Here is a 26,581-nt window from a genome sequence, read left to right on the forward strand (position 1 = left end):
TCCCAGGAAAAGAGTTTGGGACAAAGAATTGGGAGCAAGCTCCTTACCCTTAACTGTGCCCTCCCCGCCCCCACACACACCAAGAAATATGCTGGAAGCTGGGGGCAGGGAGGGGTGCTAGACCTTTGAAAACTTGTCTGTATTTCCAGTTTGGGGAAGATGTTACGTTTTCTCAGAGCTGGTCTTCACTCTGGCTCCCCTCTGTTGTCTAGGCCCTTCCTACATCCCACCAGAGTCCCAGGTGAGCATGTTCTTAGAACTTAGTACAGGAATAGGCAAGGAAGGACGCCTTGGGGTGCCCATCAGCCTCAAGGTAAGGCCACCTGGAGGCAGCAGTAGACCCAGGAGCCTGAGAAAAAAAACCCACAAATGGAAAAACTAATGATACAGTCTTAAAAAAAAAAAAAAAAAGGCAACCTTTAAAGTGTCATTGTCTATGGAGAGGATCCATCAGCTCTGAGCTAAGACAGTGCTACATAGGCACCCTCCCACCCTAGGCACAGCCCTGCACTCAAACCACACGTCAACACTCGGGGATAGACAGCCATTTGGAAATGGTGAGGAGGGGTGGGAGAGCTAAGGACCAGGAGGCCAGGGTCCTGAGGGCTGGTCCTGGCTCTGCCACTGAGCCCCTTCCCCTCCAGGGTTTGAAGCTGTCACCTGTGAAGTGAGGAGCTGGCTCAAACAACCCCTAGACAAGTCCCTGCCAGCTCTGACATTCATGCACAGTCGGGACTCCAAGGCCAGACACTCAAATCTGCACACGTCCCACTCACATCTTGGTGCTATGATAACACGGCAGCTCTGGGCACTCATGCATTTTCAAATTCTGCTTCTGGCTTCCCTGCAAACCACATCCTCCCTTCCCCCAGATAGAAGACCTACAAATCTACAAACTTCCCCACCCCCATCCAAATCCATTCTCAAAAAATGGGCTGAGGCTGGGAGAGGGGGGTGAGATCATTATAGCCATCCCCCTGTGTTGGTATCCTGCTCTCTCCTGAAAATGGGCAAACCTCCAAAGTAGGAAACCTTTTGTTTCCTTTATGTTCCCCAAAATGGGGAAAGAGGAGGACAATCCATACACAGCCCTGGTCCCTTCAAATCCAACTGGTCACTGCCTGCTGGCCTGGGGAATGTGAAGGGCTTGGGAAAGCTGGAAAGCTTAGACTGAGTGTTAGGACCCCCAGACTCTCCAGTTACAGGAGGGGAGAAGCGTGCTGGGGCGGGGGGAGGGGGGAGTGCTCCAGCGCACTATATCTTGTGGACTTCTCAATCTCAACCACAGCTGCCTTGGGTGGACTCACTTCCCTTACTATCTAGAACAGTAATTCACTTCAGCTCTAAGTGGGCCAGCCTTGGGCAAGGGCGTGGGTGTGAATAAGCAACTCTTCCAAGAATCTCTGAAGGTTTTTTGTTTTTTTCCCCAGCGGTTTAAGTACAGGGAGTTAAAGAGCTTGGTAAGATTAAGACACATAAGATGTCCAATGCTATCATTTCTAACTGATATTTAGCATGAAAAAAAGGTGAGTATTTCTGAGGTCCTCACAACTGCCCCCCACCCCCAAGCCCTTACAGGTGCCTAAGAAATTGCCTCTGAAGGATCCCACCCTATCATTTCTAACTGATATTTAGCATTAAAAAAAGGTGAGTATTTCTGAGGTCCTCACAACTGCCCCCCAACCCCAAGCCCTTACAGGTGCCTAAGAAATTGCCTCTGAAGGATCCCACCCCAACCCCTCCATTATCCACTCCCTAACATATTTTTTTTAACATATTACAAAGTCTTATCAACAGGAATATTAATATTATTTTCAGTATCAGAAAAAAACCAGTTGAGCAGCACAGGCAAAAATATATCTGCACTACGTTTCTGTCGTTCCCAAAAATATACACGTCTTCTTTTCTTTATTTAAAAAAAAAAAACCAACAACAACAAAAACCCAAACAGAAACACACAAAGAAAACCCACACATGCAGAGACTGACAAGACAAGAGCCTGAGGGAAGGCGGAAGTGCCTCCCCGGGCTCCAACCCCAGTGCAACTGAAACACATACACAGTCTTCAACCTGTCCTCTCTCCTGCCTGTCCCACCGGCCCCTCGCCTTTGGTGGTCCTGGGCAGGTGGGGGCTCTTTAAGGTGAAAAATGCCCACTATACCCCAGGGGAAACAGCTGGTGGGTGAGGGAGCAGTTGTTAGGTCGGCTGAAGTTCTCCCCTGGTTGGTGGGGTGGGGATGGGGCACAGGAAGGCAGGCTAGCTGATTCTGGGAGAGGTTTTTGCTACAGGAAGGGGCACTTTACACTCCCTGGCCCCACCCCCAATTCGTGGGGCTCCCCTGTGCCAGGGAAACAGGACCGAACTCTCAGTGGGGGAGGGGGGCCCTGAGGGAGCACTGAGACCATGTGGGTCTGGGGGAGGAAAGGTGGGATATTACCCTGATTCAAAGCCCCCAGCCTCCAGTTACTCTCCAATATTGGAGTACTGTTCTGGTTTTTGTTAACCGTTCATGCCCCAGAATGGGACCAAAGTTGGTGTGGTGGAGAGGGTGCAAACAAGAGCTGAGAACTCCCTGCTCTGGAGCTGCCTCATCAGACCATTGCTCCTATGCCTGCCCTCAACTGGCACAGGTCCAGGGGGAGACGGACCAACACTGACACACACACACACACACACACACGCACACACACGCACGCGTGCTCTGTGAGTCACAGCTCCACTCCCCACCCTCAGCACTCCTAAATCCAATAGTGCAAACAAGGGACAGGGGCACCAAGGACAGCGGAGGCTTCTCCCCACCTGCTCTCCCCTGACTCATCAAGGGGGCCCCAAGAGGCGGGGAGGCTTGGGCTGACTTTGATGATATCCTGCCACTTCCTCAGCTCCCTACATCTCTAGGCTTTTACAAGCTCAGCTTGTGACCCTTGTTGGAGGTATAGGGGCAGCAAGAAACAGTCCAAGGGATCCCTTCTTTCGCCATCTGCAGAAGAAATGGCAGGAAAAACTGGGCTACCCTTCTTCCATAAAGAACTTCTGTGCTGGGTCAGGGACTGCCCAAGGCCTATCCCTCTACTTGTCCCCACTCAAGTGCTGATCCATTTTATGTGGAGGGGTTAACTGAACCCCCACTTATGCCATGGCCCACCTTGCCCTCTGGGGGACCCCAAAACATTTGCTGAGGGTAGGGGCTTCTAGGTGGGCTTAGAGCCTGCCCTCCCTCCATGCCCCTCACAAAGGGGCCAGTGCAGAGGAGGAGGGGACCAGGCGGGCAAGGACTCCCCTCTCACTCTCAGTCCTTGGCACCAGGAATGGCCACTGCTCCCTGAGCCTCCCCAACACATGCTCTGGGGCAGGGCTCTCCAGTGTCTGGGTGCAGGTGCCTGCTCCAGGCTAGGATTCCTCAGGCCAGGATTGCCCCCTCCACTTGGGGGCTCAGGAGGGGTGTGGGTGGATTTAGCCTTTTTCCTGGTTAGCTGAGGCTCCTTTGTCAGTGGTCTGGAAAGAGAGGAAGGCAAGCTGGGGTTCGGGAAGGTGTCCGACCCTGACGCCCCAGTTGGAAACAGCTTCCTGGACCAAGAAAGCTACAGTAGGGTACAGAAATGGAGCCTGGCTGAACCTCTGGTCTAGGCTCTGGCAGGTGCATGCCAGGGCCAATGTGTAGGAGTGGGGAGGATACCCTGTACAGGGCACTCAGCTGAGCAGGTATATGCCAGCCAAGGCCAGCGCCCTGGCTCAGGCTGTGCGCCTTCAGAGAACAGAAGGCTTTTCTCTCATTGGTCTACCAGAGGGTCTTTTTCTAATTGGTCTGCTTAGACAGGAAACAGCCTTTTCTAATTGGTCTTCCCAGAGGAATGCCATTTCCTAATTGCTGCTTTTACTACTAGCCCATGCTCAGAGTGTATCTCTCTTGGATCTGCATGAGGGCACCCATGTGCTAACAGAGGCATGTGCTCCAGAGGGTCTGGACAGGGTACTTTGCTGACCTAGGGGTTGCTTCCGTTCTCCTTCTGATGATGCACCTGAAGCCACCTGCTTGAGACCTGTCTTCCCAGGGGGACAGGAAGGCCCTGGACCTCATACTCACCCCTCCTTTGGGACCACTGCCACTGCCGTCCGCCCCCGACAGGCTGAGGAAGGGGTTGGTCTGGGCAGTGAGGACTGGAGGTCCGCCTGCTGCTGCTACTGCTGCAGCCGCAGCTGCTGCGGCCATGAGGCTTGTGTTGTTGCCTAGTGAGGGGGCCACCAGAGCTCCGGCAGGCAGCAGGGGTGGTGCAGACGCTGTGGGCAGCAGGCCAGGGGTGCCTGCAGACAGCAGCGGGGTTGAACTTCCTGCCAGCAGACTGGCCATGGGCAGCTGGGAGCCCCCGGCCATCTGCAGCCGCTGCAGCTCCCGCTTCTGCTGGATCTGCTGGATCATCTGGTAGATGACAGTCTGGTGTTCCTGCAAGGGTACCAGAGAATGCACTGGCTGGGGCTCCCCACGGTTTCTCCCTACTGCCAGACTGGCCTGCCTGGCCTGCCTGGCCCAGGCCCCATCCCACAAGGCAGGAGACCTAGAGATAGTCAGGGTTCTGTCTCTAACTTCCCACCCTTGGCCTCACTCTCCCCACCAGAACAAGAAAGTGGTTGCACTTGCAGTACCACAGGCCAAGTGCAGGACAGTCAACATCCCTGTCCCCTGCCCACTAAAGTGCAATCTGTTCCCCGGTCAATGTGACAACCATAAATGCCCCCGGGAGTGGTATCCCCCCAAGCTGAAAAACACTAACCTAGATCAACGCTTTTCAATGCCCCCCTATTTTTTATTTTGTCTATTACACTGAAGATTCATTTCTTTCTGTTTTGCTAGACAGAGTATTCTCAGTGTTTTTAAAACCCAATGTATCAAGGTCTACATTATGAAATCTTGCTCCTATCCCTGTTCCCATTTGGTCCCTACAGAAAACCAATTGAATTGGTTTCTTGTGTACCTTTCTAATGTGCATTTACAAAAAAGTGCTTTTTTTTTTCTCTATTTTTTTTTTTAACTCCTTTGTTTTTAAAAGGCAAAACTTCTTTTCGCCAAAGGAAATCTTGGCAGAATCCCACATGAGACAGCCCAAAGGAAGCTGCTCCTGATGGGAGGGTGGGTATCACCTGCTCAGCCACCCACCCCCCACAGAACACGAAGTTCCTCCCTGAAGATTCTAGAGGCTGGGGTTAGAAATACTCAGTAACTGAGGACTCACCACCCTCTGGATCCTCTCGCTAGGCTGTGATCTGGGACCACTATGACATCCCTCCCCCAATGCCCCAGGGGTGCCTTGATAGCAATCCTTAGCTGGGGGCAGGTAAGCAGAGTGGGCCTCTAAGGTGGCCAGGGAGGGAGAGGCATTACCGGGGTCAGCTGCGGGGAGGCCAGGAGCTGCTGGAGCTGCTGGAGCTGCTGTTCTTGCTGCTGAAGGAGGTGTCTCTGCTGCTCGGTTAGGCTGAAGAAGGGGGACAAACACCAACTATGGGGAAGGGGCAGGGAAATGTTCCTGTCCCCCCACCCCACTCTACCCGCCAAGCTCCCAGACTCCTCAGACCCAGATGGAGAGAAGCAGGGATGTGTAATTTTAGAGATCTAAAGAGAAAGAGACTGAACTCAGAGTGCACAGACGGAGGAACACAAGTTATATGGAAAAACTTCCTCAAAAGGTAATCCTAGATTGGGTAGAAGACTACCATCCAGAGGGCACTCACATCCAGTAGTCTAGGGAGTGACCATGTCTGTGCCTAAAGGCCAAGAAAGGACTAGGGTTCTCTATTCTATAAGACTAGAAAACGTTTTTCCTTTTTGGAGATTGTGGATATTAGGGGGGCAATCCCTTCCAGAGCAGCCTCCCCCCTTCCCTTCCCCAGGGCTAGCTCTCCCCTCACCTGTTGAGACAACCTGGCAGCTGCAGCGTGGGGGCCCCGCCAGCCTGGCTCAAGCCCGCAGGGTTGGGGGCGGCAGCCCCATTCAACCCCCCCAGGAGCCCATTGAGGGGCAGGGCCCCACTGCCCGCCAGCCCTCCCAGCAGCCCCTCAGCCATGGGCATGGCTCCCAGCCCTGCTGCCCCAGCTGCCCGGCCCAACCCGTTCTGCGGTTGGGGTGGGAGCGAGGCAGGGGCCCCAGGCAGGGTCAGGGGCAGAGTAGCAGGGCTCTGCTGGAGCAGGGGCAGCGGTGGGGGCGTGCTGTGGAAGGACAGCGACGAGCTGCTGCGGCTTGGGCAGCCTGAGTGTGGGTCCTGGGGAGGGAGGGGGAAGGGAGGGGTCAGAGGGGCAAGGGGCCAGCATGCCTTTTCTGGCCCCCGGCCCAGCACCCACCAGCATTCTCACAGAGTGCAGCCACCCATGCCTCACCCCCCAGGCAGGGCCACCCTGAAGAAAGAAGCAAGGCCCAGGGATGAAGGCTAAGAATTCAGTCTTCACAAATCATGTTTACTGAGCACTTCCTAGGGATCCAGCACCCCTCATCACCCTTGTTTAATAATAAAGGACAGAGATAGTAACCATCTAGTGAACTAAACCCAAGGTTTAGTGCTTGGCCTGTATTATCTTGTTATTCTCCTATGTTCTGGGTGAAGCTGTTGATTCTTACACAGGTTAAGTAACCGCAGACAAGAGCATGGCAGCTGGAGTGAAAGGCTCAGGTTCAAATGCCACCTCCACAATGCAATGGTATGTGTGGCCTTGTCTTGGTTTCCTCACTCATAACACGGGGGTAATAGTGCATATTCTACAGGGTTAGTGTGAAGACTAAATAAATCAACAAATTAAAATCTCAGGGTGGGGCCCAACACAAGGTAAGTTTCCAATAAATGTTAGCTATTGTTAGGATCATTATTGTCCAACCACACACTTAATAAATAGCAGAGAGAAAACAAGAATCCAGCCTGTTTGATTCCAATAATTACCACAACACAACAACAGCAACTGCTCCCCCAACCGCCACCAATTATAGCGGGGTGATTTGGGGTAAGGCGCTATAATGAACCCTTTATCAGCACTTCTCAAAGAAGACTTCTGTATCCACTGTATCTACAAAACAATCCCCCCCCATTCTCCCTCACAGTTCTCAGTTTATTTCCATCTTAGCACTTCTCCCGGTTTGTAATTATTTACCGTCTCTTTGGATTTGGTCTACCTTTAGAGGCAGGACTATGTTCGTTTTGTTTACTTCATGCTTAGCTAGCGCCTGGCACAAAGTAGGCACTTGATTATTATTATTTGTTTAATGAAGAAGCCAATCGAGCAATCACTTGCTCAGCCAATCTCTGCCCGGTCCAGCCTTGGATAGCGGCAGCTGCCCCAGGGCCCCCTCCCTCTCCCCACGCCCCCCGCAGCGGGCGCCCACCTCGGAGGACGTGGACAGTGAGTTGTCCAGGCCGAGACTGTTCTTCCCTGGAGGGCTCTTGCTGGTGCTCAGGGAGTCGTTGCTGCCAGCTGAGGGAGGAGGATCGAGGAGGGAGGTCAGAGATTGGGGTCGGCCAGTTCAGACCAGCTGGCAGCATCCTCCTGCCCCAGGTTGGCGAGGTCCCTTCACCTTGAGGAGGCAGGCCGTAGGGGCCGGGGACAGGGCCGTTGGCAGCAGGCAAGGCAGTAGGCAGGGCAGGGAAGGGTACGGAGAGCTGTACGTTGAGAATCTGCAGCCGCTCCTTCTTGGCCGTCAAGCTCAGGATCTGCTCCTGCAGCCGCTGGTTTTCCTTTTGCAGCGCATGCAGCGCCTTCAGCATCTCCACAACTGCGGAAGAGGGCGAGAGCTGAGCGCCTGGGGCTGGAGGGATGTGGCACCGCGCGACAGGGGGCGGGGCCAGGGCCCACGGGGGAGCAAGGGGCGGGGCCGGAGGGCCCTGGAGGGCGGGGCCTGGCGGGGAGGTGGGCCTAGCGGCGGACACAGGTGAACTCCGAGCCAGACGGCCGCGAGGGCCCCGGCAGAGCAGAGCCTTGCTAGAGGTAAAGGTGAGGTCTGGGTTGGGTTAGAGATCAGGCTGGGGGCGGGGCCTACGGGCGGAACCTTAAAGACGTTTGGGGACCTCAAGGAGAAAAGTGACAGGGCCTGGGGGTCCTAGGGGAGCTCTCCCAGGCCGGCGCCACCCCTCCTCACTGTTGACGCCGGCCTCGCCATCGCTCTGCTTTTCCAACAGCTGCTCCATGTTAGTTGTTCCGGGGGCTGCGGGGTCTAACTGGCCGCTCCCGCAGGGCGCAGACGCTGTCTGGTCGAAGAGTGCGGGAAGGTTGCTGATAGGGGACCTGGGTCAGAAGGGAAGACCAGGCTCAGGCTTACCTCACACCCCTACTCCAGTCTCCCCTCCTCCCAGGGATTCCATCTGTCCCCTTGATCCCCTCCTTCCCCCGGTGCCCGCATCTCTACCCCTTTCTCCCCCAGGTGTCTCTCCAGCCCTCCTCCCCTTCCCTCCCCCAGCCGCTGCCCCCTCCCTCACATGGAAGACAGACTCTCCTGGGGGGAGGTCCCCCGACACCGGAAGCTGCAGTCCTCCAGGTCTGGCTCTTGGAAGGAGAAGGAGGAGCAGGGATCAGTAGGGCTAGGATGCTGTCCGTCTCGCAGCCCCGTCCCGGAGGTGGGTGCGTGACCAGGGACCTCACAGCAGACCCCTTGACCAGGATCTCCCAACCCCAGACCAGAAGTTCAAGGTGGAAGGCGCTGGGAAGCAAGGCCTAGGGATCCGATCTCTTCCTCTTTCTCTAGGTGAAAAGCTCCCACTACTTGGTTACTTTCAGATCCACCTCCCAGTTTCTTTCCAGGGAGCCTCAGAGATATAAAAATCTGAGGTTAAAACAGACCTTGGGTCTGACACTGTGTGATGTTGGGAATATACCTAACTTCTCTGAAGTGACTGTTTTGAGAATTAAACTAAGATAATAAATGTGAAGAATTTAGCTGTCATGAAGCAAGCCTGTAATTGTAGCTATTATGATTAGTTTTGTGACTTTTTATACTCATAAAACTCTTATATTCACAAGTCGGAAGGCAAAACCCATTTCTGGGCTCCAGAATCCCAATTTGTGTTTTGGGAAATACTATCACCCTTTTCTTTGGGTCTTAAACCTGGAGTTGGATTCGTTCTCTTTAAGAAGGCCTACCCGAACTGGAGGCCAGTCAGCAAACCTTGCCCCCCAACCCAATAGTTGGTGTGGTGTCTTCCACCAATGAGCTTTCTGCAGCTGGGCTGACTCTCTAGGAAGAGGGAGGGGAGCTCGAGGTCCACCCCTTTAACTCCTAAATACCCGATGAGCAGGTTGCCCAACTGATGGGACCTCTGGAAACACTGATCCCAAGGACATACTAAGAGGTCACGAAAAGGTGAGGGAGGAGCTACACAGCAATGGTTAAGAGCACTATGCTTGGAGTCATGAACCCACAATTTGAGTTCTGGCTCTGGCATTCCCTACCTCAGTTCCTAGAGCAAGTCATTTCTCTCTGCTTCTGCCCAGATGGAGCAGTGATTTTGCCCTGCCCTGCCCCCTCACCAGGCTCTAAGGTGAAGCAGTATCCTGGTTTATTGTGTATGATGTTATTGTTTTGCAGGGTGAACAGAGGGAGGGGGCAGCCAGAAAGCTCTTGCATCTTTTCTGGGGCCACATGCAGGAGTGCCCCTCAGACCTTTGGGAAGGAAGGGTAATGGGGTCAGAAACTGGCATACCTGTGTGGCTGCTCTCGGCTTGAGTGAGGAGGGAGTTAACAGCGCCCATGGGGGTTCCAAAAATGTGGGTAGAAGGGAGGCTAAAGGTAGAGCCAGCCAGAGAAAACACCTGAAAGAAAGGAGATAGAGTCCAGCATGTGGTTATTCTTGGATCTAGGGCACAAGTGTGTGTACTGGGTTGTGGGGATGAAGTGAGGAGGTGTGTCAGAGAGGAGAGCAGGCAGAGGGAGATGTTCTGGTAGTGATTAAGCCCAATCTCTCAGACTAAAATACCCATGGAGGGCTGGGATGCTCAGCAACCCGCCCCCACTTGGCCAATGAAGGAGCCCAGGAGTGTGGCCTCACCTGAGTGGTGGAAATAGAAGCAGAAGAGGAGGGGAGGGTGCTGGTGAATGGGGAGCGACTGAGGCGGGGCAGGGCAGAGGTTCCTGGGGGCCCCAGCAGGCTGGAGGAGAGGGGGGTGCTGCAGACAGCCCGCAGCATCCCACCACCGTGGGAGATAGGGTCCTTATTACTGGTGTAGATGCCTGTGGGCACAATGAGGGAAGCTTATAGTCACTGCCCCCAGGCCCCTCCTCAGTCAAGTGTTTGGTGCAGCCCCTTCCCAGGGAGAATACTCCCCTGGATCTGGCCACACACATCACTTTAACCATCTGGCTGCAAAAATGTCACTTTTCACCTGGTGACGTCAGCTTGACATGCCTCCTTATTAAGCTGCCCTGCCCTGGGGAATTCCTAGGTTTTCAAATTCCCCTCCCAAAACTTGCTAAGTCCTACTGGCAATCTACCCCAATCTCTCCCACTATAGCCATGTAAAAGACTGGTGTGGGGAGTGTCTTGGAGGCAACTGTCGCCTTCATCCTTTATCCCAGTTCTTTGGAGCAGTTAATATCACATTTCCCTCTGCCTGTTTATGCCTCTGTCCCCTCACTAGACTGGCTGGGCCAGGATCTCCCTCTTCCTGAGGGGTCACTAACCTGCCCCCAGTAAGGGGGACTCCAGGCTTAGGCTGGGCAGACTCCCAGAAGGCCCAAAGGTGCGGGAGGCCAGACCACCCAGGCCGGAACTGACCAGGGAGCCTCCAGAGAAGGGTGAGGCGGCTGTGGCGGTGAAGCCAGCCAGCTGGGCACTAGGCAGGGAGGGAACAGCTGGGCCCCCAGTGCCCTCCTTGTTCCGGCTGCCCTTGGGACGGCCTGGTCCATGTCGGCTCCTCTTGCTGGCTTTGTGCTTCTTCTCCTTCAGGCCTGTCTCAGGGATCTCCTCAGCAGGCGCAGGGGCGGCGCTCAGTGTGGGCATCCGCTTGTGAGTGCCTGCTGAGGGCCCAGACCCAGCAACATGGGGAGACTTATAGTCCCCAGGGGAGGGAGCCCGGGCCCGGCCTGAGCTGGAGGTGGTGGTGGAGAATCGCATGATGGGCCCAAAGCCAGAGAATACCACTTTCTGCTCAAAGAGGTCAGCCTTGGGGGGCTCAGGGGCTGAGGGAGAGGGTGGGGCTGAAGGGGTGGGGGCCGTGGGCTTGGAGTACTTGTCCTCCTCTGGCTGCTCCAGCTTGGGAAATGCAGAGAAGTCAGGGGAGCTCTGCAGGGATGAGGCTGTGCAGAGGAAAAGCGAGTTATAGCTAGACCCCAGACCCCTCACTTGTTCCTCTCCCCATAGACAGGGGTGGAGAGAACTCTGATTGGAGTAGGGGGCAGGGGGGGCAGCCTGCTTTCCTGACTGAGCTCTGCTGTTAACTGTTTCTGTGTCCTGAGCCAAGACCCTCTCTCCAGCTTTCCCACCTGTAACAAAGTGGGAGGAGAGTAACTCCCACACTAATGACTTCCCTGGATAACAGCAGGGTATAAGAGGGAACATTAGTGTTGGTGCTTTCAAGATGGCACCTAGCAGCACAGTGTGGAGGACAATGAATAAGGTTATGGGGGTGAAGGGGTGAGCCCTGAGAGGGAGGGAAGGGCTGAGGGGAGGTTCAGAGAGGAGTCATTGGTGGGGATACCCTATCTTTATCCTGAACTGACTGAAGAAGTAAATGAGATGCAAATTAGGTATGCAAAAGCGCTGGTGAGAAAGCTCAGGCCAACAGGCTGTTCCCCCCTCCCAGCCTCCTCCAGGACCCCCATACTCACCTGCAGGCTGGAAGGGACCCCCAGAGGAGGAAGAGGAGGAAGAAGAAGAGGAAGAGGAGGCGGAGGTAAAACTGCTCACACCTTTTCCACTGCTCAGTTTCTTCCCCTTGTGACTCAGGCTATGGCTGGAAGACTTTTTCCCCTTTGAGTCCCTGCTGCTCTCCGAGGTCTCCTGACTGCTGGCCTCGTGGTGGGAGGAGGAGGAACCCGAGGAGGAGACCTGAGGGCGGGAGAAGAGAGGAGAGAGAAGGCTCTACAGGGCTGCCCAGAGCCTGGGCTTACCCCTACTTGGGGGCAGAGCAGGTGAGCACAAGACCTGGGGTTCGATTGGAAGAGCCCAGAGTTAGCTTCATGAAGGACTTCCAGGCCCAGAGCTGGGGTACTCCTGGGTATGAGGTAGAGGGGAGAGCTCTGAACTCAAGAAGGTGTCATTCCCCCTAAGTAGGGATGATGCTGGGCAGGGAAGAGATGAAAACAGTCCCAGAGTCAGTACTGATTTATTCACATATCTGTTCATTCGCTCTTTCATTCAAGAAATATCTGCCCATACTGTACCCATTGCTGTCAAGTCAATTCTGACTCATAGTGACCTCAAAGGACAGAATAAAACTGCCCCATAGGGTTTCCAAGGAGTGGCTGGTGGATCTGAACTGCCAACATTTTGGTTACCAGTCGAGCTCTTAAACACTGCACCCCCAGGGCTCTGCCAAGAAGTATCCAGAGGGGCCTAAAAGGGCTGGACCTGTGCTGGAAAGTGGAATGAGCAGGGAAGAGGAGCCACAGGGAGAATGGGTTTCCCTGGCCCCATCCTTGGGCCCTCTAGCTCCTACTACTCCCTCCCTGCTCATTCTGAGCTGCAGCTACCTGGCTCACTCCCCATCCGCTGACTAGTCAGGGCTCTTCCTATACAACCTGAACTTGCATGAGCTGAGCTCTCTGCCAGGAGAGCCTGGCCTTACTCTTCCTAGGCAACTTCTCCTTATCCTTCAAAATCCAGCTTGGAAGTCCCCTGGTCTGGGAAGCCTCCCTGGATACCTGGGGTGGAACAAGTCACTCTGTCCTCTTATTTCCACGGCGCCATGTACCCATAGGAAACCCTGGTGGTGTAGCGGTTAAGAGCTACAGCTGCTAACCAAGAGGTCGGGAATTTGAATCCACTAGGTACTCCTTGGAAACTCTATGGGGCAGTTCTACTCTGTCCTATAGGGTCTCTATGAGTTGGAGCTGACTTGATGGCAATGGGTTGGGTTTTTGTTTTTTTTTTTAATGTACCCACATCTGCCATGTCAACAGTTGCCATACTGTACTGAAATGAACTGTCCCTGAGTCCCAGGCCAGGGACCCCTGTGAGGGCAGCAGGGCGGTGGTGGAAGAAACATGGCCCCTGCCTGAAGTGGGACAGAGAGGAGCTTGAGCTGGCTGGCTCTGCCATTTACTGGCAAGTCTCAATCTCATTTAAGTTTCTTCAGTTTCCTTACAGGGCTAATTATGCTTAATTAGAGAGTTATAAGTAACATAATGTCACACACGTAGTATAGGGACAAAAAATGGCTTGATTCTGACTAATAACTGCTATTAATATACTGCAAAGAACAGTGTTATATGGTAGATAAAAGTATAGGCCCTTGAGTCAGGCTGTCTGGTTCAAATCTCAAATGCACCACTTACTAGCTGTGTGCTTTTAGGCAAACTACTTAACCTCTCTGTGCCTCAGTTTCTTCATCCATTAAAAACAAATTAAGTAGAGTTAATACCTACTTTACTAGATTGTCTTGAGGATTCAATGAGCTAATCCCTGTGCACCCTTCCATCCCCACTCTAGCCTAGAGAGCCTGACATGTGCTGAGTGAGCTAGCACTTGTTGTTATAGCCAGGGATGGTGCTTTTTGTCCTGGGCTTCTAGGACCTGGCCCACTCCCTGGTGGAGGCCAGTTCAGTAAACATGTCCTGAATGAACAGATGCTAGAAGGAGAATGGAGGGGGAATGAGAGCCACCCTATGCGGCCCTCCCTGGGTGGAGCCCTGGTCTGTCTTCCTCTTTGTTCTTTTAAACAGCTGGAATGGGAAGAAAGCCAGATGTGGTCCTGAGAGCTAGAGAGGAGAGGGACTGGGGGGAGGGGTAGCTGAAATACTGGGGTGTGGAGGGTGCTGGGCAGAGTGCTCCAGCATGTCCAAGGGGATACCCAGCCACTGGGGGAACTCCCAGGGCTCTGGCCCTGTCTCTCCACCTGTCCGCAGCGCTAATGCAGGGCTGTAGGCCCCTGGGAAAGGTCAGAGGGCATGGACAGCAAGCTCTGCCAGGTGAGCCCTGGGAAGCAGGGAAGAGAGACAGGGTTACTGGGACAGTTGCCGCAGCAACATCACCCTAGAAACCTGATACCTGAGCCTCCTGCAAAGATGCCCAGGGCTCTGCCAACTGTCTGGGGGTTGGGGGGAGTGTGGAAGTGAACGGGGCAATAATAGGCGACAGGAGGAAGCATTTTTTCCAGCTCCCAGTTCTTCTATGGGGAGGGCAGGTGGGAGGGATGGCTGCTCTGGCTTGGATTAGAGACTCCCTGGCCCCAGGTAGGGCCTTCTGGTTGCTAATCCAGATGTTGCCCATTGCTGGAGACAGGCCTGACATACCATAGCCCTGTGGGAGGGGTGGGATGGGTAGAGGTTGGGAGTGTTGGATAGAGGCCTGTCCCTGTCCCCCTTGCCACCATGGGTGGAGGTTGGAGGGGTGTTGGGTAGAGCCTGTCCCTGTCCCTCTTGCCACCATGGTTAGGACTCTCAGCTCCGAGCTGCATGGGGTGGGATTTTGGGTAGACTACAGGCTTTGGTTGTCTCCCTGACAGCAGGGAAGGGGTGAGAGAGAAGGGGCCCTCTCTGCCTATCTCTGGGGGAATGAGACCAGGAACTTGGAGAACTGGTCTGAGTACTGTACCCCCATCACAGAGAAGAGCCCAGGACAGAGACCAATGTGAACAACTAGTAACCAGCAACCAGGGTATCCTTCAGCCCACCCCCACCCTCATGGCTGGTCAATGATTGGCAAGGCTGAGAATCATAGGCCTTTCTAGGCTGGAACAGGGGACTGGAAGAGGTACGTGGAGGTAGAGACGGTGGGAGGGGGTCACTTTAACCTGAAGCTTCAGGTACAGTGCCCAGGTCCCTGAACTACCCCTGGCCCCTCACACCTTGTCTCTCTCCCTCTAGCACTGCCAGACCAGGACCCCATCCCTCCTGAATGTGGGCAGCAGTACCTTGTCAGCAGCGGGGACGACAGGTGGGGTGAGGATGCTGGGGGGTGACTCAGGCCGCTTCTTGTGCTTCTGTTTAAGGCGTTCTTTGTCCTTCCGGCTCTGGGGAGGAAAAGGTGACCAAATATTGGAGTTAGGGTGCTGTTTGGGTGAGAATAAGTATGGTAAGCGGACGTGGGGAGCTGACGCCCTTTCAGGGATGGGTCTCCAGGGAGTCATCTCCCTCTCTGGAGGAACTCAGGACTTTGGCTGGACAGGAGTGGCATAGACAGGTTCCTACGAGAGCCAACAGCCCCTCCCCTGCTTCCCCACTGCCTGCTAAAAATAGCCTGTCCCATTATCACACCAGTGACAGAGAGCACCACACACACACACACACACACACGCCCACCTGCAAGGGCATCTACCCGGGTACATGGAACTGTGCAGAGAGATGGGAACCAGGCAGGCTGTGATGCGTGGCATGTGCGAACACAGGCAGGTACACTTACAAACCTGGCTGACACAACGCTCGACTGTGGAGACGTGTGCTAACGTGCTGGGCTTTGGGGACACTGTCCTGCCGCTGGGAGGGTGCAGGGGAACCACACAAAGAGCCACAGGGAGGCCAGGCCCTTACTTTGCCCTCCACAACTCTCATGTTTCACTTCCTCAGCCCCCTCCTGTCCCTCAGGGGCCTCAGAGGAAGGGAGGGTGCAGGCTCCATGCCCTTGGGGGCACCTTGTGGTCACTTCTTGAAAGAGGTGCGTGTTTATGAATGTGGGTGGGAGAGGGAGACGACTTTTACCTTCTTCTGGCCCCTCTCGTGGTGTGTAGGGTGCTTCTCCTGCTGGGTGGACGGCGAGGCTGATCTGCTTCTCCGTCCAGTGATGAAGCCACTGCCACTGCCCCCTGTGCCTCCTCCTCCTCCTCCTCCTCCCCCCCCGCCAGTGTGCCTCGATGTCTTCTAGGGGAGAGAACAAGAGGAATTACCAAATCCTCCTCTTACTAGTCTAAGAAAAGTTTCCTGAAAGTCAAATGATCCTGGGGCCAGTTCCTGCTCCCCTCCCCGTCACCCCCAGCCCATCACTAAGAAAACTTCTTTTCTTCAAGGATTCTCTGCTCAGCAGGAGGGGATCGTCAGCCTGAAAAGCCCAGTGCTTCCTCAACTGGCTTATCCAATGTACAGATTTGGCAACTGAGGCCCAGAAGAGGCAGGACTTGTCTCGGCCCCCTGGCAAGGTACAGTCAGAGGTAGGGCAGGGCTCGGGCCACCTGTTCTCCACCTGCCATTCTTTCCATGGGACCCTCCTGGCCCATCTCAGGCTGACTGGGTCAGAGACCATCTCTGCTCCCCTCCCTGAGTAAAGGGGTATGCACGGACCTTCATGGGGAGTCCCTGCTTTCTGCACCCACATCTCCTCCTCCCTCCATACACCTCTCTCTAGCCATCACCCCCTTCTCCACTGTTCCTGGCCCATCCCCTCCACCAAACACAGTGGTTCCTCTATCCTAAAGGGCATGCTGCCCTTAAAGAGGAGAAAGTAAACAACAACAAAAATGTAAGCAACCCTCATGCTGCCTCTCCTTCCAGCCAGAGCCTGGCCTTCTCATCTTCACCTCCTTGTCTTCACTTCCTTCCCTTCACCGCTGACACACTCCCTACTGCCCTGGCTGATGGCTTCCACCTGTCCCAGGGCTGCAGCTGCTCCCTCTCTGGTCACCAACCACCTCCCAACTGCCAAATCCAAGGGCTCATTCCAGGCCTTATCTGACCTAATCCCTACCCAGCATTGGGCACCACTCCTGCCCTGCCAAGCCCCGGACCCCCTCTCTCCTGGCTCTCCTCACACCTCGGCTAACCCTACCCATGTGGACACCCTGGGGACTCCACCCCCAGCCTTACAAGCCTGGGGCTGCCACTACTACCCCCTAGGGGCCTGTCATCCACCAAATCTGAATGTTTCCACTTGGGGCCTCCTGTAAACCAAACCAAGCTCCCCATTTGTCCTGAGTTATCATCAAACTGTGAAGCCAAGGTGACAGTCTAATTTATGCTCCAAACTAGGATACTGTTGGAAACAAAAGGGGGAGCTATTAATAATTACACCAGAGCAACAAGCATAAACCAGGACCATCTAGGGCAAACCAGAACATGTACTCACCCTTACTGAAGCTAGCTGCCTTCCCTGCTCACAGTACCCTTAGGTATTCAAGCCCCACCCACCCAGTGTCTAGAGCCTGGAGCCTAGGTGTCAACCTTGATTCTTCTTCTCCACCACCCCCATGCTGAGGCAAGTCTACCTAGAAACAGTCCTGAAGTCTACCTCTGCAGGCCATCAACCCCCTCCTGGCAGCTGTCTCCCAGCGCCAGCCCTGGCTCTCTGATCCAGCCTCCCAGCGGCTGCCAGAATAATCTTCCTAAAACACAAATCTGATCATGTTACTCCCCCACTTACAAATCTCCCGGCTGCCTGTAGCGAGAAGGGGGGGGGCGGGCGATGTCCAAGCTGCTTCCCGGTCAGGCTGTAGCCTACTCACCAGAACACCTCTCGCTTCTGGAACACGCTGGTCTCTCCACAAACGCGGGCCGCATGCCTTCTGGGGCCTCTCCGCGGGCCCCACAGGCCTGGGGCAGAAGCCAGCCCAGATCTGGCCTGGCCTGAGCTCCCTTGACTCATCTCTTGCCTTGTCCCCACCAAACACCCTGTTCTCTAATCACTCCTGCTCTTTCTCATTTCCAGACCTGTGTCCATGCCAGTCCCTCTGCCTGGAACGAGCTTCTCTCTGTTCCTGCTTGGCAGGATCCTGAGGAGCTTTCAAGTCAGACTGCCTATTCTAAACCCTATATACCAACTGTGAGATAAGTTACATAACTTTGGTGGGTCTCAGTTCACTCATCTGTGAAGCAGGGAAAACGCAGTACACCTAGTCCTTAGCATTGTTGGAACAATTACACAAAATAACAAGCAAAGCATTTGGTACAGAGACTGTGACACGGTAAGTCCCCAAAAATGTTGGCTCTCATTATATTTCCATTTCAAGACTCAGGTTAAGTGCCACCTCCTTGGAGCCTCTCAGACTCTTGACCGGCAGGGTCTGCACTGTGCTCTGGGACAGACTGCTTGGTTCAGCTGATTCACACCCCTGAGGCTGTGATTTAACTTGTTCCTCATTCAGTACAGACCTCTTCAAGGGCAAGGACTGATCCCATCCATCCCTATCCTAGCACCAGGCACCGGGCCTGGCCAAGCCCACACCCTCTACACAATAGCTGACTGGCCGGCTCATACCCTGAAGATGAGACTCACCATCTTGCTGAAGTGGTATTTGCAGTAGCCACAGTACTTGACGTTGTCGACCTCCAGCACTTCCTCCTCACATAGCAGGCCTGCCATTTGGGCACTAACCGGGAGAGGAAGAGGCCAGCCCAAGAACTCAGCTACAGACCAGACCAGCCACCTACCTCCCGCCCTCCTGAACCCCTGCTGGGGTGGGCTAAGACCAGCCAAAGAAGCAGGGCTGCCATCATGAAAGAGACTGCAGCGGGGATGAAGGCTCTTAGCCGTCCATAGATAACCTCCAAGGGGGATGGCACAGCTGGCCTTGGTTTCTGAGCACCCTGGGGGGAGGGCAAGTAGGCAGGGGTCTCACCAGGTGACATGGAAAGCTTGTCGACATCCATGGCGGTTACAGGTCATGCAGGCTCCGGAGGCTGCCTTGCTCTCCCGGCCTTGCTCCTCACAGATGTAACATGTCTGCAGGACATAGGACAATCATCCCCTTCTCCCAGGGTACTCCGTCCTTCTGCCCAAGGAATCCTGTGGCCTTTCCCTCAATTCCTACCTCTCCCAGAGATCCTAGATCAGTGCTGTCTAATAGAATTTTCTGCCATGAAGGACACTGTAACCTGCACTGCCCGATACAGCAGCAACTAGTCACAGGAGCTATTACGCATCTGAAACGTGGCTAGTGTGACTAAAGAACTGAATTTTTCATTTTACTTAATTTTAGCTAATTTAAGTAGTCACATGGGGTGGCGGCTACTATACTGGACAATGCAGTCCTGGACAATGAGCTGTGTAAAGCCAGGGACTGTCTGCCTTGCTGACTGGTGACCTTATTCCTAACCGAGGGCCTTTACACACAGTTCTTTCTGCCTGGAACCTGTAACCTCCACCTTCCTTCCTCAAGGCTGGCTCCTTCGAATCCCTCCGGTCTCAGTCTAAATGTCTCCTCCCTTGACTACCTAAAGCAAGCCCCCTCACCAGATATTATTAATTTTGGTGCCTTGTTTGTTTTCTTCACAGTACCTACCACACTTTGCATTTACTTTGTCTGTTTATTGCTATTTACAATCTCGTCACCACAAAAATGTATGTTCAGCAGAGGCAGGATGAGCTGAGGGAGAGATGGCGTTGCCAACAGCAGTGATGGAAATGAGAAGGCCTGTGTGACAGAACTAAATTCCACCCTAGTCAAGCACATCTGTCTGATCCACACTGAACGTTCTGTGCCTGGCAGCTGGCACCAGGCCTAACAGATAGTAGACACTGAGTAAAATGTATTCCCTCAGGCCACAGAGCCTACTGTCTTGAGTTTTAGAGCATGACACTGTGTGTATATGTGTGTGTGTATCTGTCAGTGGGAGGGTAGTTCACTGGTAAGTGCCCACCAACTTCTGTGGTCCCTGAAAGTGTTGTTTGGGTGGAATCAAATTACACTAGATGAAGACAGCTGGAGGAACCCAAGGATGGACCAAGGAAGGGGCCTGATAAGGAAGCACAGCAGGGGCCACTCACCTTGTTGAACCGATCATGAGGCACGTATTGCAGGACGATGGGCTCCATGGTGAGTACGTTGGCAAACTGCACCTCGGGGATGTAGAGGGCACACACCACGTGGGCCCAGCCTGGGGCAGTGTGGGGCCAGCCTCAGCTGTGGATGGTGAGCCTGAGACCCCCCACCCCTTACTGCCCACACTGTGAATAGGCCCCTCCTCCTCAGCCCACCCATCAGATTCCAATGCCACCCAGAGAAGGGCAAGCCAGCAACCATTCCCACCCCAGTCCACCCCTGCCTTCTGAGACCCCCGCTCTGGGGGCCTTGCTGACCTCGACAGATGAGCCCTGGGGCTCAGGGGCTTCCTCACCTCCATTGTCTGTCCTCTTCAATGCCCCATCTTTGTGTGGGCACAGCTCACACCTCTGCCAACACAAGGAGGCACAGGCGTTTGAGGGAGGTGCTTTTCAAAAGGTGGTGGCAAGCTGCTGAGCTGGGCCCTCCCCAAATACCTTCAAAGGGCCCCAGAATGAAATAATAAGATGTCTGTGGAGGATGGGTGACAGTATCGGGGAGACAGAATTGACCATGAATTGATACTTGCTGAAATTGAGGGATGAGGACCTGAGGCTCATTATATGACTCCCTCTACTTACTTACAGGTTAGAAATTTTCCAAAACAAAAAATACAAACAAAAACAAAAGGCCCCATGCCTTAGGTGGGGCAGAGTAAGGGATAAGCTGAGAGAGATGGGGTTGGTGATAGGTGTGCTGGAAACAGGAAGTTCTGTGTGAGAACTAAGTCCCACCCTACCTAGCCTCAGCCAGTCTCCTTGCTCAGCCAGGAGGAGATGCTCAGGTGTGTGGGAGGAGAAGGGGAACAGTGAAGGGGAGTCTTGAACTCACCACCCTGGCTGCTCGCTCCTGAGATTCACACTTCCGGCAGAACCAGGGTCCTGTTGGCACCTGGACGATGCCATAGCAAGCTGGGGGTGAAGGAAGACAGTCATGGAGCCAATCTGTCAGCCAACAGCTTTTTCCCAGAGTAACCGGGGGATGAATGGGGGTGGAGGTGGGGGGTACTCTAAATGGCTAGATCCACTTCCTGCAGGGGGGATGCTCCCTAGCCTGGGGGTCACTCACTAGACAGGAGGACCACAATGAATGCCCAACAGCAAACGGCCAGCCTTCAGCCACACAACCAATTCAGCCAGTACTCCCAAGCAGGGGGAAGTCTGAGTCCTTGGCCTTAAACTTCTAGAAAATCCTCCCTCCACGCCCTTTCTGGACCGGTTTTCCAGCTCCAGCCTAGTCCCAGTCCTCATCATCAGAACAGAGGAAACTGGAAGGATAAAAGTCACTGATACCCAAACACGTTCTGTTGGGGGGGGCGTTTCTTAAAGGGCCAGTAAGGGAAGAGGCAGGAAAGTCGGGGGTCCAGGGACCTCATCTTCTCACCCTAACTATCATAGATACAGGTTAAAAGTCAAGGCTGAGGGCGGGTACAGAGCAGGTAACCAGAGGAGAGTGGCGGGAAGGGCAGACAGCCACAGGATTAAGGTTGTCCCAGGAAGGGGGGGCCCAGCTGGCTGTGCCAGGCAGGCAGGAGATGCCAGCCTGCGCCCTGGGCAAGATTCCTCAAGGAGTTAACTCCCGAACCATGTGCTGCTGGGGGAAACTCCAAGCCTTCCTCTTCTCCATTCCCGGCCCCCTGCACAACCTCCCTTCTAGCTTCAGCTCTTCCCCGGAGAATGTTAGAAGTCCCTTCTCCTCTGGGACCCTTCTCCTCCCTTCCCAATTCCGCTCCTCCCAGTATCCGGAAGCGGGAGGGGGGTGGCCCCCCTTGACCTCTCCTTCCCGGAGCCAGGACCAAAATAACCGGGCGGGAGGGGACACCTCGCAGGTAAACATGCCCCCAGCAGCCCCGACACAGGCGCTGTGGGGCACTGGGAGTGGACTCATTGCCCCCTAGACTCTCCCCAAACTCCCTCAACTTGGGGTGGGGGGCGCAGGACTGGAACAATAGGCAAGAAAACAATGCCTGACCCGGTCCTCCTAGGACGGGGCGGGGGGAGCCCCCACGCCTCCCTTCCCTTCAGGTGGAGTGGGGGAGGGGCGCCCGAGCCCCGGGAGGTCTCCCGAGGGCGCGGCTGGGGGTGCCCCGCGCGCGCCGCCCCGGGGTCCCGCCGCTCCCCGCGGGCCACCCCCGTACCTTGGTGGACGGCCACGCTGCACGCGTGCCCATCGCAGTAGACCAACGGGTTTTCGGCCCAGCCCCTCTCGTCCGAACATACGCAGCAACCTCCTACCATCTCCTTCATACTCCCATGAGCTCCCTCCGGGGCTGGGGCGGGGGGCCGGCCGGCAAGGGTCGGGGGTCAGGGGGGGAGGGAGGGAGCGGGGGGCCGCGCGCCTCCTCGCCCCCTCCTCCTCCTCCTCCGCCGCCGCCGCTTCTTTTCTTTGCCTCCTCCTTCCTCCTCCTCGGCGTCCTCCTCCTCCTCCTCCTCGCTCGCTCTGTCTGGCCGCCCCCCCCGCCGTGCTCTCGCCCTCATGCCCCGACGGGCCCCCCCTCCCCAACAATGAGACCAGCGCGCCGGGCTCGCCCCCTCCGCGCCGCTTGCCCAGCTACCCGGGCCGCCCGGCCGCCGCGCAGCCCAAGCCCGGCGGGGGAGGCGCCGAGTGGCACCTCGCGGGCGCCCGCCCGCCCGCCCGCTCACGCGCCGCCCCCCCGGCCCCCCTGCCCGGCCGCGGCAGCCATGGCCGCGCGCCTCCGCTCGCTCGCTCCCGTCCCGCCCGCCGCCCGCCGCCCGCCGCTGGGTAAAGTCTTAGGTTCAGGGAACAAAGCCTGGCTTGGTAGGGAGCTTTTCGCTCGTTCGCTCCGTGCTGTTTTTCCCTCTTCTTCTCGCTTTGAGTTGTCACTTCCGAGCCCTACCCTGCCTGCCCTTCCGTCTCGGCCCGGCGTTTCCGACTCTCCGGCCCCCTCAGCCCGGGTCTTCCTCTCTGCGTCTGATTCTTCCACCCCAAGGAAACCTGAAGGTGGAGATAAGAAGCAGGAGCGACGCGAACCGCTTGTCCCTTCGTGTCGGGGAGTCTCTTTTGGATGGCCGCTTCTGGGCTTTTTTCTCGGAGGCCCCTCTGCAGGGTAGAAACACCCTCTCACGCACATTTATTCTTTCGCCAAATATTTATTGAACGCTTAAGTATGTGCCAGTTGGTGGGATACAGCAGTGAACGAAACAAACATCCCTGCTCTTGGGGGGCTTCCCGTCTAGCTCATAGACACACACGCACTCGCACGCCCAGGGACTCAGACCCCTTAGAGGCACACCGAGGCGTCCACAAACCAACTCCCTCCCCGTCCCATTCCGCCACACCACCTGACCCTCCCTCGCAGAGACACAAACCCCAGCCTCTGCCTCCCAGGCGCGCTTAGAGACACACACGAGTTAGAGACCCCCGACTACGGAGGGGCTCACGTATACACTTGACCTCTGTGTCGCACACAAACAAAATAAACTCACACACATGACTCCAAAGGATTAAATTTCTGAAATTGGGTCTGGGGGAAGAAGCGAGGGGGCGTTACCTCAGAGGTTTCATCCCCAACACCGGTGTGGGTAAAGGGGACGAAATCTGCGCCCCCCACTTCCTAAAGGGGGGTCGGCGCCCGCGGTGACCAAAGGTCAACCCCCCAGCGGGAGATGAAGTGGGGGAGGGGAGAAGGCAGCCCTGGGGGCTTCAGCGACACTTCAAAGACCTGGTGGCCGGAACGCTTCCTGCGGGGGAGGGGCAGATGGAGAGGAGAGGGGAAGACCGAGGGTGGAGGGGGCTGCCCCCCTTCTGCTGCGCTGCCCCCGGCAGACGCTTCCGTCGGGTCCGCCTCCTTTTCACCAGCACCTGTTCAACCGGAACATCAAGAGGCTGGGGCCCGCCGCCCCCCCTCGCGTCTCTTTAGTACCTTTCATCCGGGAAGGGGGGTGAATCCCCGCCCAGGAGGGGGAAGTAGGGCGGGGGAGAACTTGTCCTTGACCTGGCCTGTGGCGTCAGGGATTTACTCCCTTAATCCCAAGGAGAGGCGGGAGTTTGGGGAAATCGGGGAAGCTGGACTCTGGGCTGCAGCCCCCACCTCCTTCCCCACCGCTGCGGGGAATCCCGAAGGGCCGCGGGGAGGAAGGCTTTAGGGGTAAACGAGCGGGACGGGGGGCTACCTCTTCCTCGCCGGAGGGAGGGGGGCGGAGAACCAGCGGATTGTCGGGGACGCGTCCGAGGGCCGGGATCCCGGCGAGGGCTGCCACGCGCCAGGATCTTGTTATGACTTAACTTCGTTTAGACGAAAAGTTTAACAAGGCCCGGGCGAGAAGTGTCACTTAGGCGTTTCTAACGAATTACCTTTACTAAAAAAGAATAAAACTTCAAGAAAATGATAGGCAAAACTGTCGGTCCTAACCACGCGCCAGCTTCAGAATGTTTGAGTATTTGCCCTCCCGACTGACCAGGGCCGAGGTGGCCAAAGTTTCGGGTTTCGTGGGACTGGGGTCACTCTCGGTTCCGTCGGTCCCTGCGCCCAGGAATGGGTGACGTGGGTGTAGGGACCGGGTGCCTTGTCTTTGGTCCTCACCCGATGCCCGGTGCCCCGCCTGTAGAATGAATGGGAGACGGTACCTGCGCGTTTTGTGTTTTAGGAACATTGTTTCATTTAACCCTCCCCACGAACTTTTGGGGAGGGTGTTAATATCCCGATTTTAGGATGGTGCAACTGAGGTTCCGACGGATGCAGTGACTTGTCCAAAGTCACCCAGCCCGAAGGCGGCATAGCCAGAATTTGAACCCAATCTGCCCAGCTGCGGCTGAAGCTCCGCCACAACGCGTTCGTCGAATGCCAGTGCTAAGCCGAGGGGCCGGGCTATTCTCTATGCATCCATCCGCAGATGTTCAGAGGTCTGGGGAAGCCCGGTGCCCCGCGGGCCGAGGTGGATTCGCAGCGGAAACCCCCCAGAGCTGAGCTGCCGAGCTCTTTCTCCAGCTTGCAACATTTTGCTGAGCATCTACTATGTGCGGACCCACAAGAGCGAGAGCAGGACTGGGCCAACAAGTCGGTTCAAGAAGCTGGTTCAAGTTCATCGTGCTCTTCTTGGCGTAACTGAGCAATACTTTTGAGAGTCACGCAGATCCTGGCTGTGCGACATACGGCGAGTGACTTCATCTCTCCGGAACTCAGCTTGCCCCTCTGTAAATGGGGGCGTTAAACCCTCTTGTAGTGAAGATCGGATGAAAAGCATTTTGTACAGCACCAAGGCACACCGCAGGTGCTCAGTCGCCGCTCGTCCCCCTGCCGCCCCACTATGCGCGTCAAGGTAGCGCATTCCCGTTCCCGCTTCCCGCATCTGAACCCGTCTCGCGCGTCCCGGTTTTAGGCACTGGGGCAGCGCCGACCAAACAGAAAATTATTTCCGCCTGCTCGGCCCGCCCCGCCCCGCCCCGCCCCGCCCCGCCCCGCCCCGCCCGTCCCCGGAGCCAGAAGGGGATTGTGGGGCCGCGGCGGCTGCCGCCGGAGCCGAGCGGGGCGGGAGCGCGCGCCGCGCTGCTGTTCGGGCCCGACCGCGCCGGCCCCCGCACCTCCTGGCCGGGGCTGCGGGCTGGGGTCGGGGCGGTCCCGGGCCCGGGGTGGCTGAGGCCGGGCGCCTTTCCGCGAAACCTGCCTCGCTAGTTCCCGGAACAGAGCGGAGGAGGCTGGAGGATGTTGAGGTTTCGTCGGTGCTGGGGACCAGGGGCGCGCCCTCCTCACCCAGCGTTAGAAAACCCCGGGGCTGGGGGGAAGGACCGCGCCGGCGTCTCCGGGTTTGCGTCTCCTTTGCGTTGCATTCGGCTTTCTCCCGCGAAAGCAAAGCTTCTGACCTTGGGAGCGTTGAGAGAGGTTAAATTACTTTCCCGAGGTCACCCGGCGGGTTAGTGGCTTCGCTGGGTCTGCCTGCACGGTAGGCGTGGCCGCTTAGAAAGACCAGGCGCTGGAGTCGACCGACCTGGGTTTGAGTCCCAGCCCTGTCACTTACTCCTTTGACCATGGTTAGTAATGTTTTATCAGGAACTCTCAGTTTCCCCATCTCAGAATGGGGACAGCGGTACTAACCGCGGAGCTGTGAGAAGTGAAGCTGTCAAGTGTTTAGAACGGGGGGAAGGGTGATTTCCCTGTCAAAGGTTATGACGCCGCGGTGGCCTCTCCAGCAGGCATGGTTGGGGCTCAAGGGTGGGTGTTCAGGTTCTTTCCTAAGTCAGACTTCCTGAGTAAGAGGAATAGAGGACCGATCTAAAGAGGAACTGGTGGGAGTGAGGGGATTCCCCAGGCATTAGGAGGGCAATAGTCCTGGTTATTGTCAACAATGACTGTGCATGTGTGGGAATTTTTGGCTGTTCAGATCATTCCACAGGAAGAGCACGGTACTTACTGTCAAGTCCTCGCCTGCCATTAGCTAGCATTGTGACTCTGGGGAGTCTCTGCCTCTCTCATCCTCAGTTTGGCAATCTGGAAAATGAGGGTAATTGGATTCCTGCTCAATCTGGGTAGTGTGAATGGTTAAGCACTAGACTACAAACCTAAAGGCTGACAGTTGGAACCCACCTAAGCACCTCGAAAGAAAGGCTGACCGGCTCTTTCCAAAAGGTCACATCCTTGAAAACGCTGTGGAGTGCAGTTCTACTCTGTACACATGAGGTCTCCAGGAGTCGAAATCAATTGGAGGGCAACTGTTTTTTTTTTCTTTCTTTCTTTCTCTCCTCCAATCTGCCAGG

The 26,581-nt window shown here is 55.7% G+C and overlaps 1 protein-coding gene across 5 annotated transcripts; it reads right to left on the reverse strand.

Annotated features, from left to right (window-relative positions):
* Window positions 1-1,916: 1,916 nt before the first annotated feature.
* On the reverse strand, window positions 1,917-22,199 carry MLLT6 (MLLT6, PHD finger containing). Of its 5 annotated transcripts, none has more exons than XM_064271139.1 (20): window positions 22,008-22,199; window positions 20,702-20,781; window positions 20,166-20,220; window positions 19,816-19,925; window positions 18,668-18,771; window positions 18,325-18,418; window positions 15,822-15,977; window positions 15,038-15,136; window positions 11,793-12,012; window positions 10,647-11,261; window positions 10,015-10,196; window positions 9,670-9,778; window positions 8,449-8,515; window positions 8,112-8,257; window positions 7,551-7,748; window positions 7,362-7,450; window positions 5,903-6,252; window positions 5,379-5,469; window positions 4,086-4,442; window positions 1,917-3,496 (listed from the first exon to the last, which is right to left on the reverse strand). In XM_064271139.1, the coding sequence occupies exons 1-20, from the start codon at window positions 22,114-22,116 to the stop codon at window positions 3,455-3,457; spliced, it is 3,273 nt and encodes a 1,090-aa protein (XP_064127209.1). In that variant the 5' UTR covers window positions 22,117-22,199; the 3' UTR covers window positions 1,917-3,454. The 5 variants fall into 5 exon arrangements, with proteins under 5 accessions (XP_064127209.1, XP_064127210.1, XP_064127208.1 ...); XM_064271140.1 differs by having other exon boundaries at window positions 11,874-12,012; window positions 15,822-15,980; XM_064271138.1 differs by having other exon boundaries at window positions 15,822-15,980.
* Window positions 22,200-26,581: the final 4,382 nt, after the last annotated feature.

The sequence above is a fragment of the Loxodonta africana genome, chromosome 18, assembly GCF_030014295.1.
Source record: "Loxodonta africana isolate mLoxAfr1 chromosome 18, mLoxAfr1.hap2, whole genome shotgun sequence".
Classification (NCBI taxonomy): domain Eukaryota; kingdom Metazoa; phylum Chordata; class Mammalia; order Proboscidea; family Elephantidae; genus Loxodonta; species Loxodonta africana.

Excerpts from the sequence above, each read along its gene's own strand:
- MLLT6 (XM_064271138.1), bottom strand. The coding sequence starts at position 22,116 with ATGAAGGAGATGGTAGGAGGTTGCTGCGTATGTTCGGACGAGAGGGGC. Across the intron at positions 10,197-10,646 it reads GTCCCCCTTACTGGGGGCAG|GCATCTACACCAGTAATAAG; the intron begins GTTAGTGACCCC and ends TTGTGCCCACAG. Across the intron at positions 6,253-7,361 it reads CACTGTCCACGTCCTCCGAG|GACCCACACTCAGGCTGCCC; the intron begins GTGGGCGCCCGC and ends CTCCCTCCCCAG.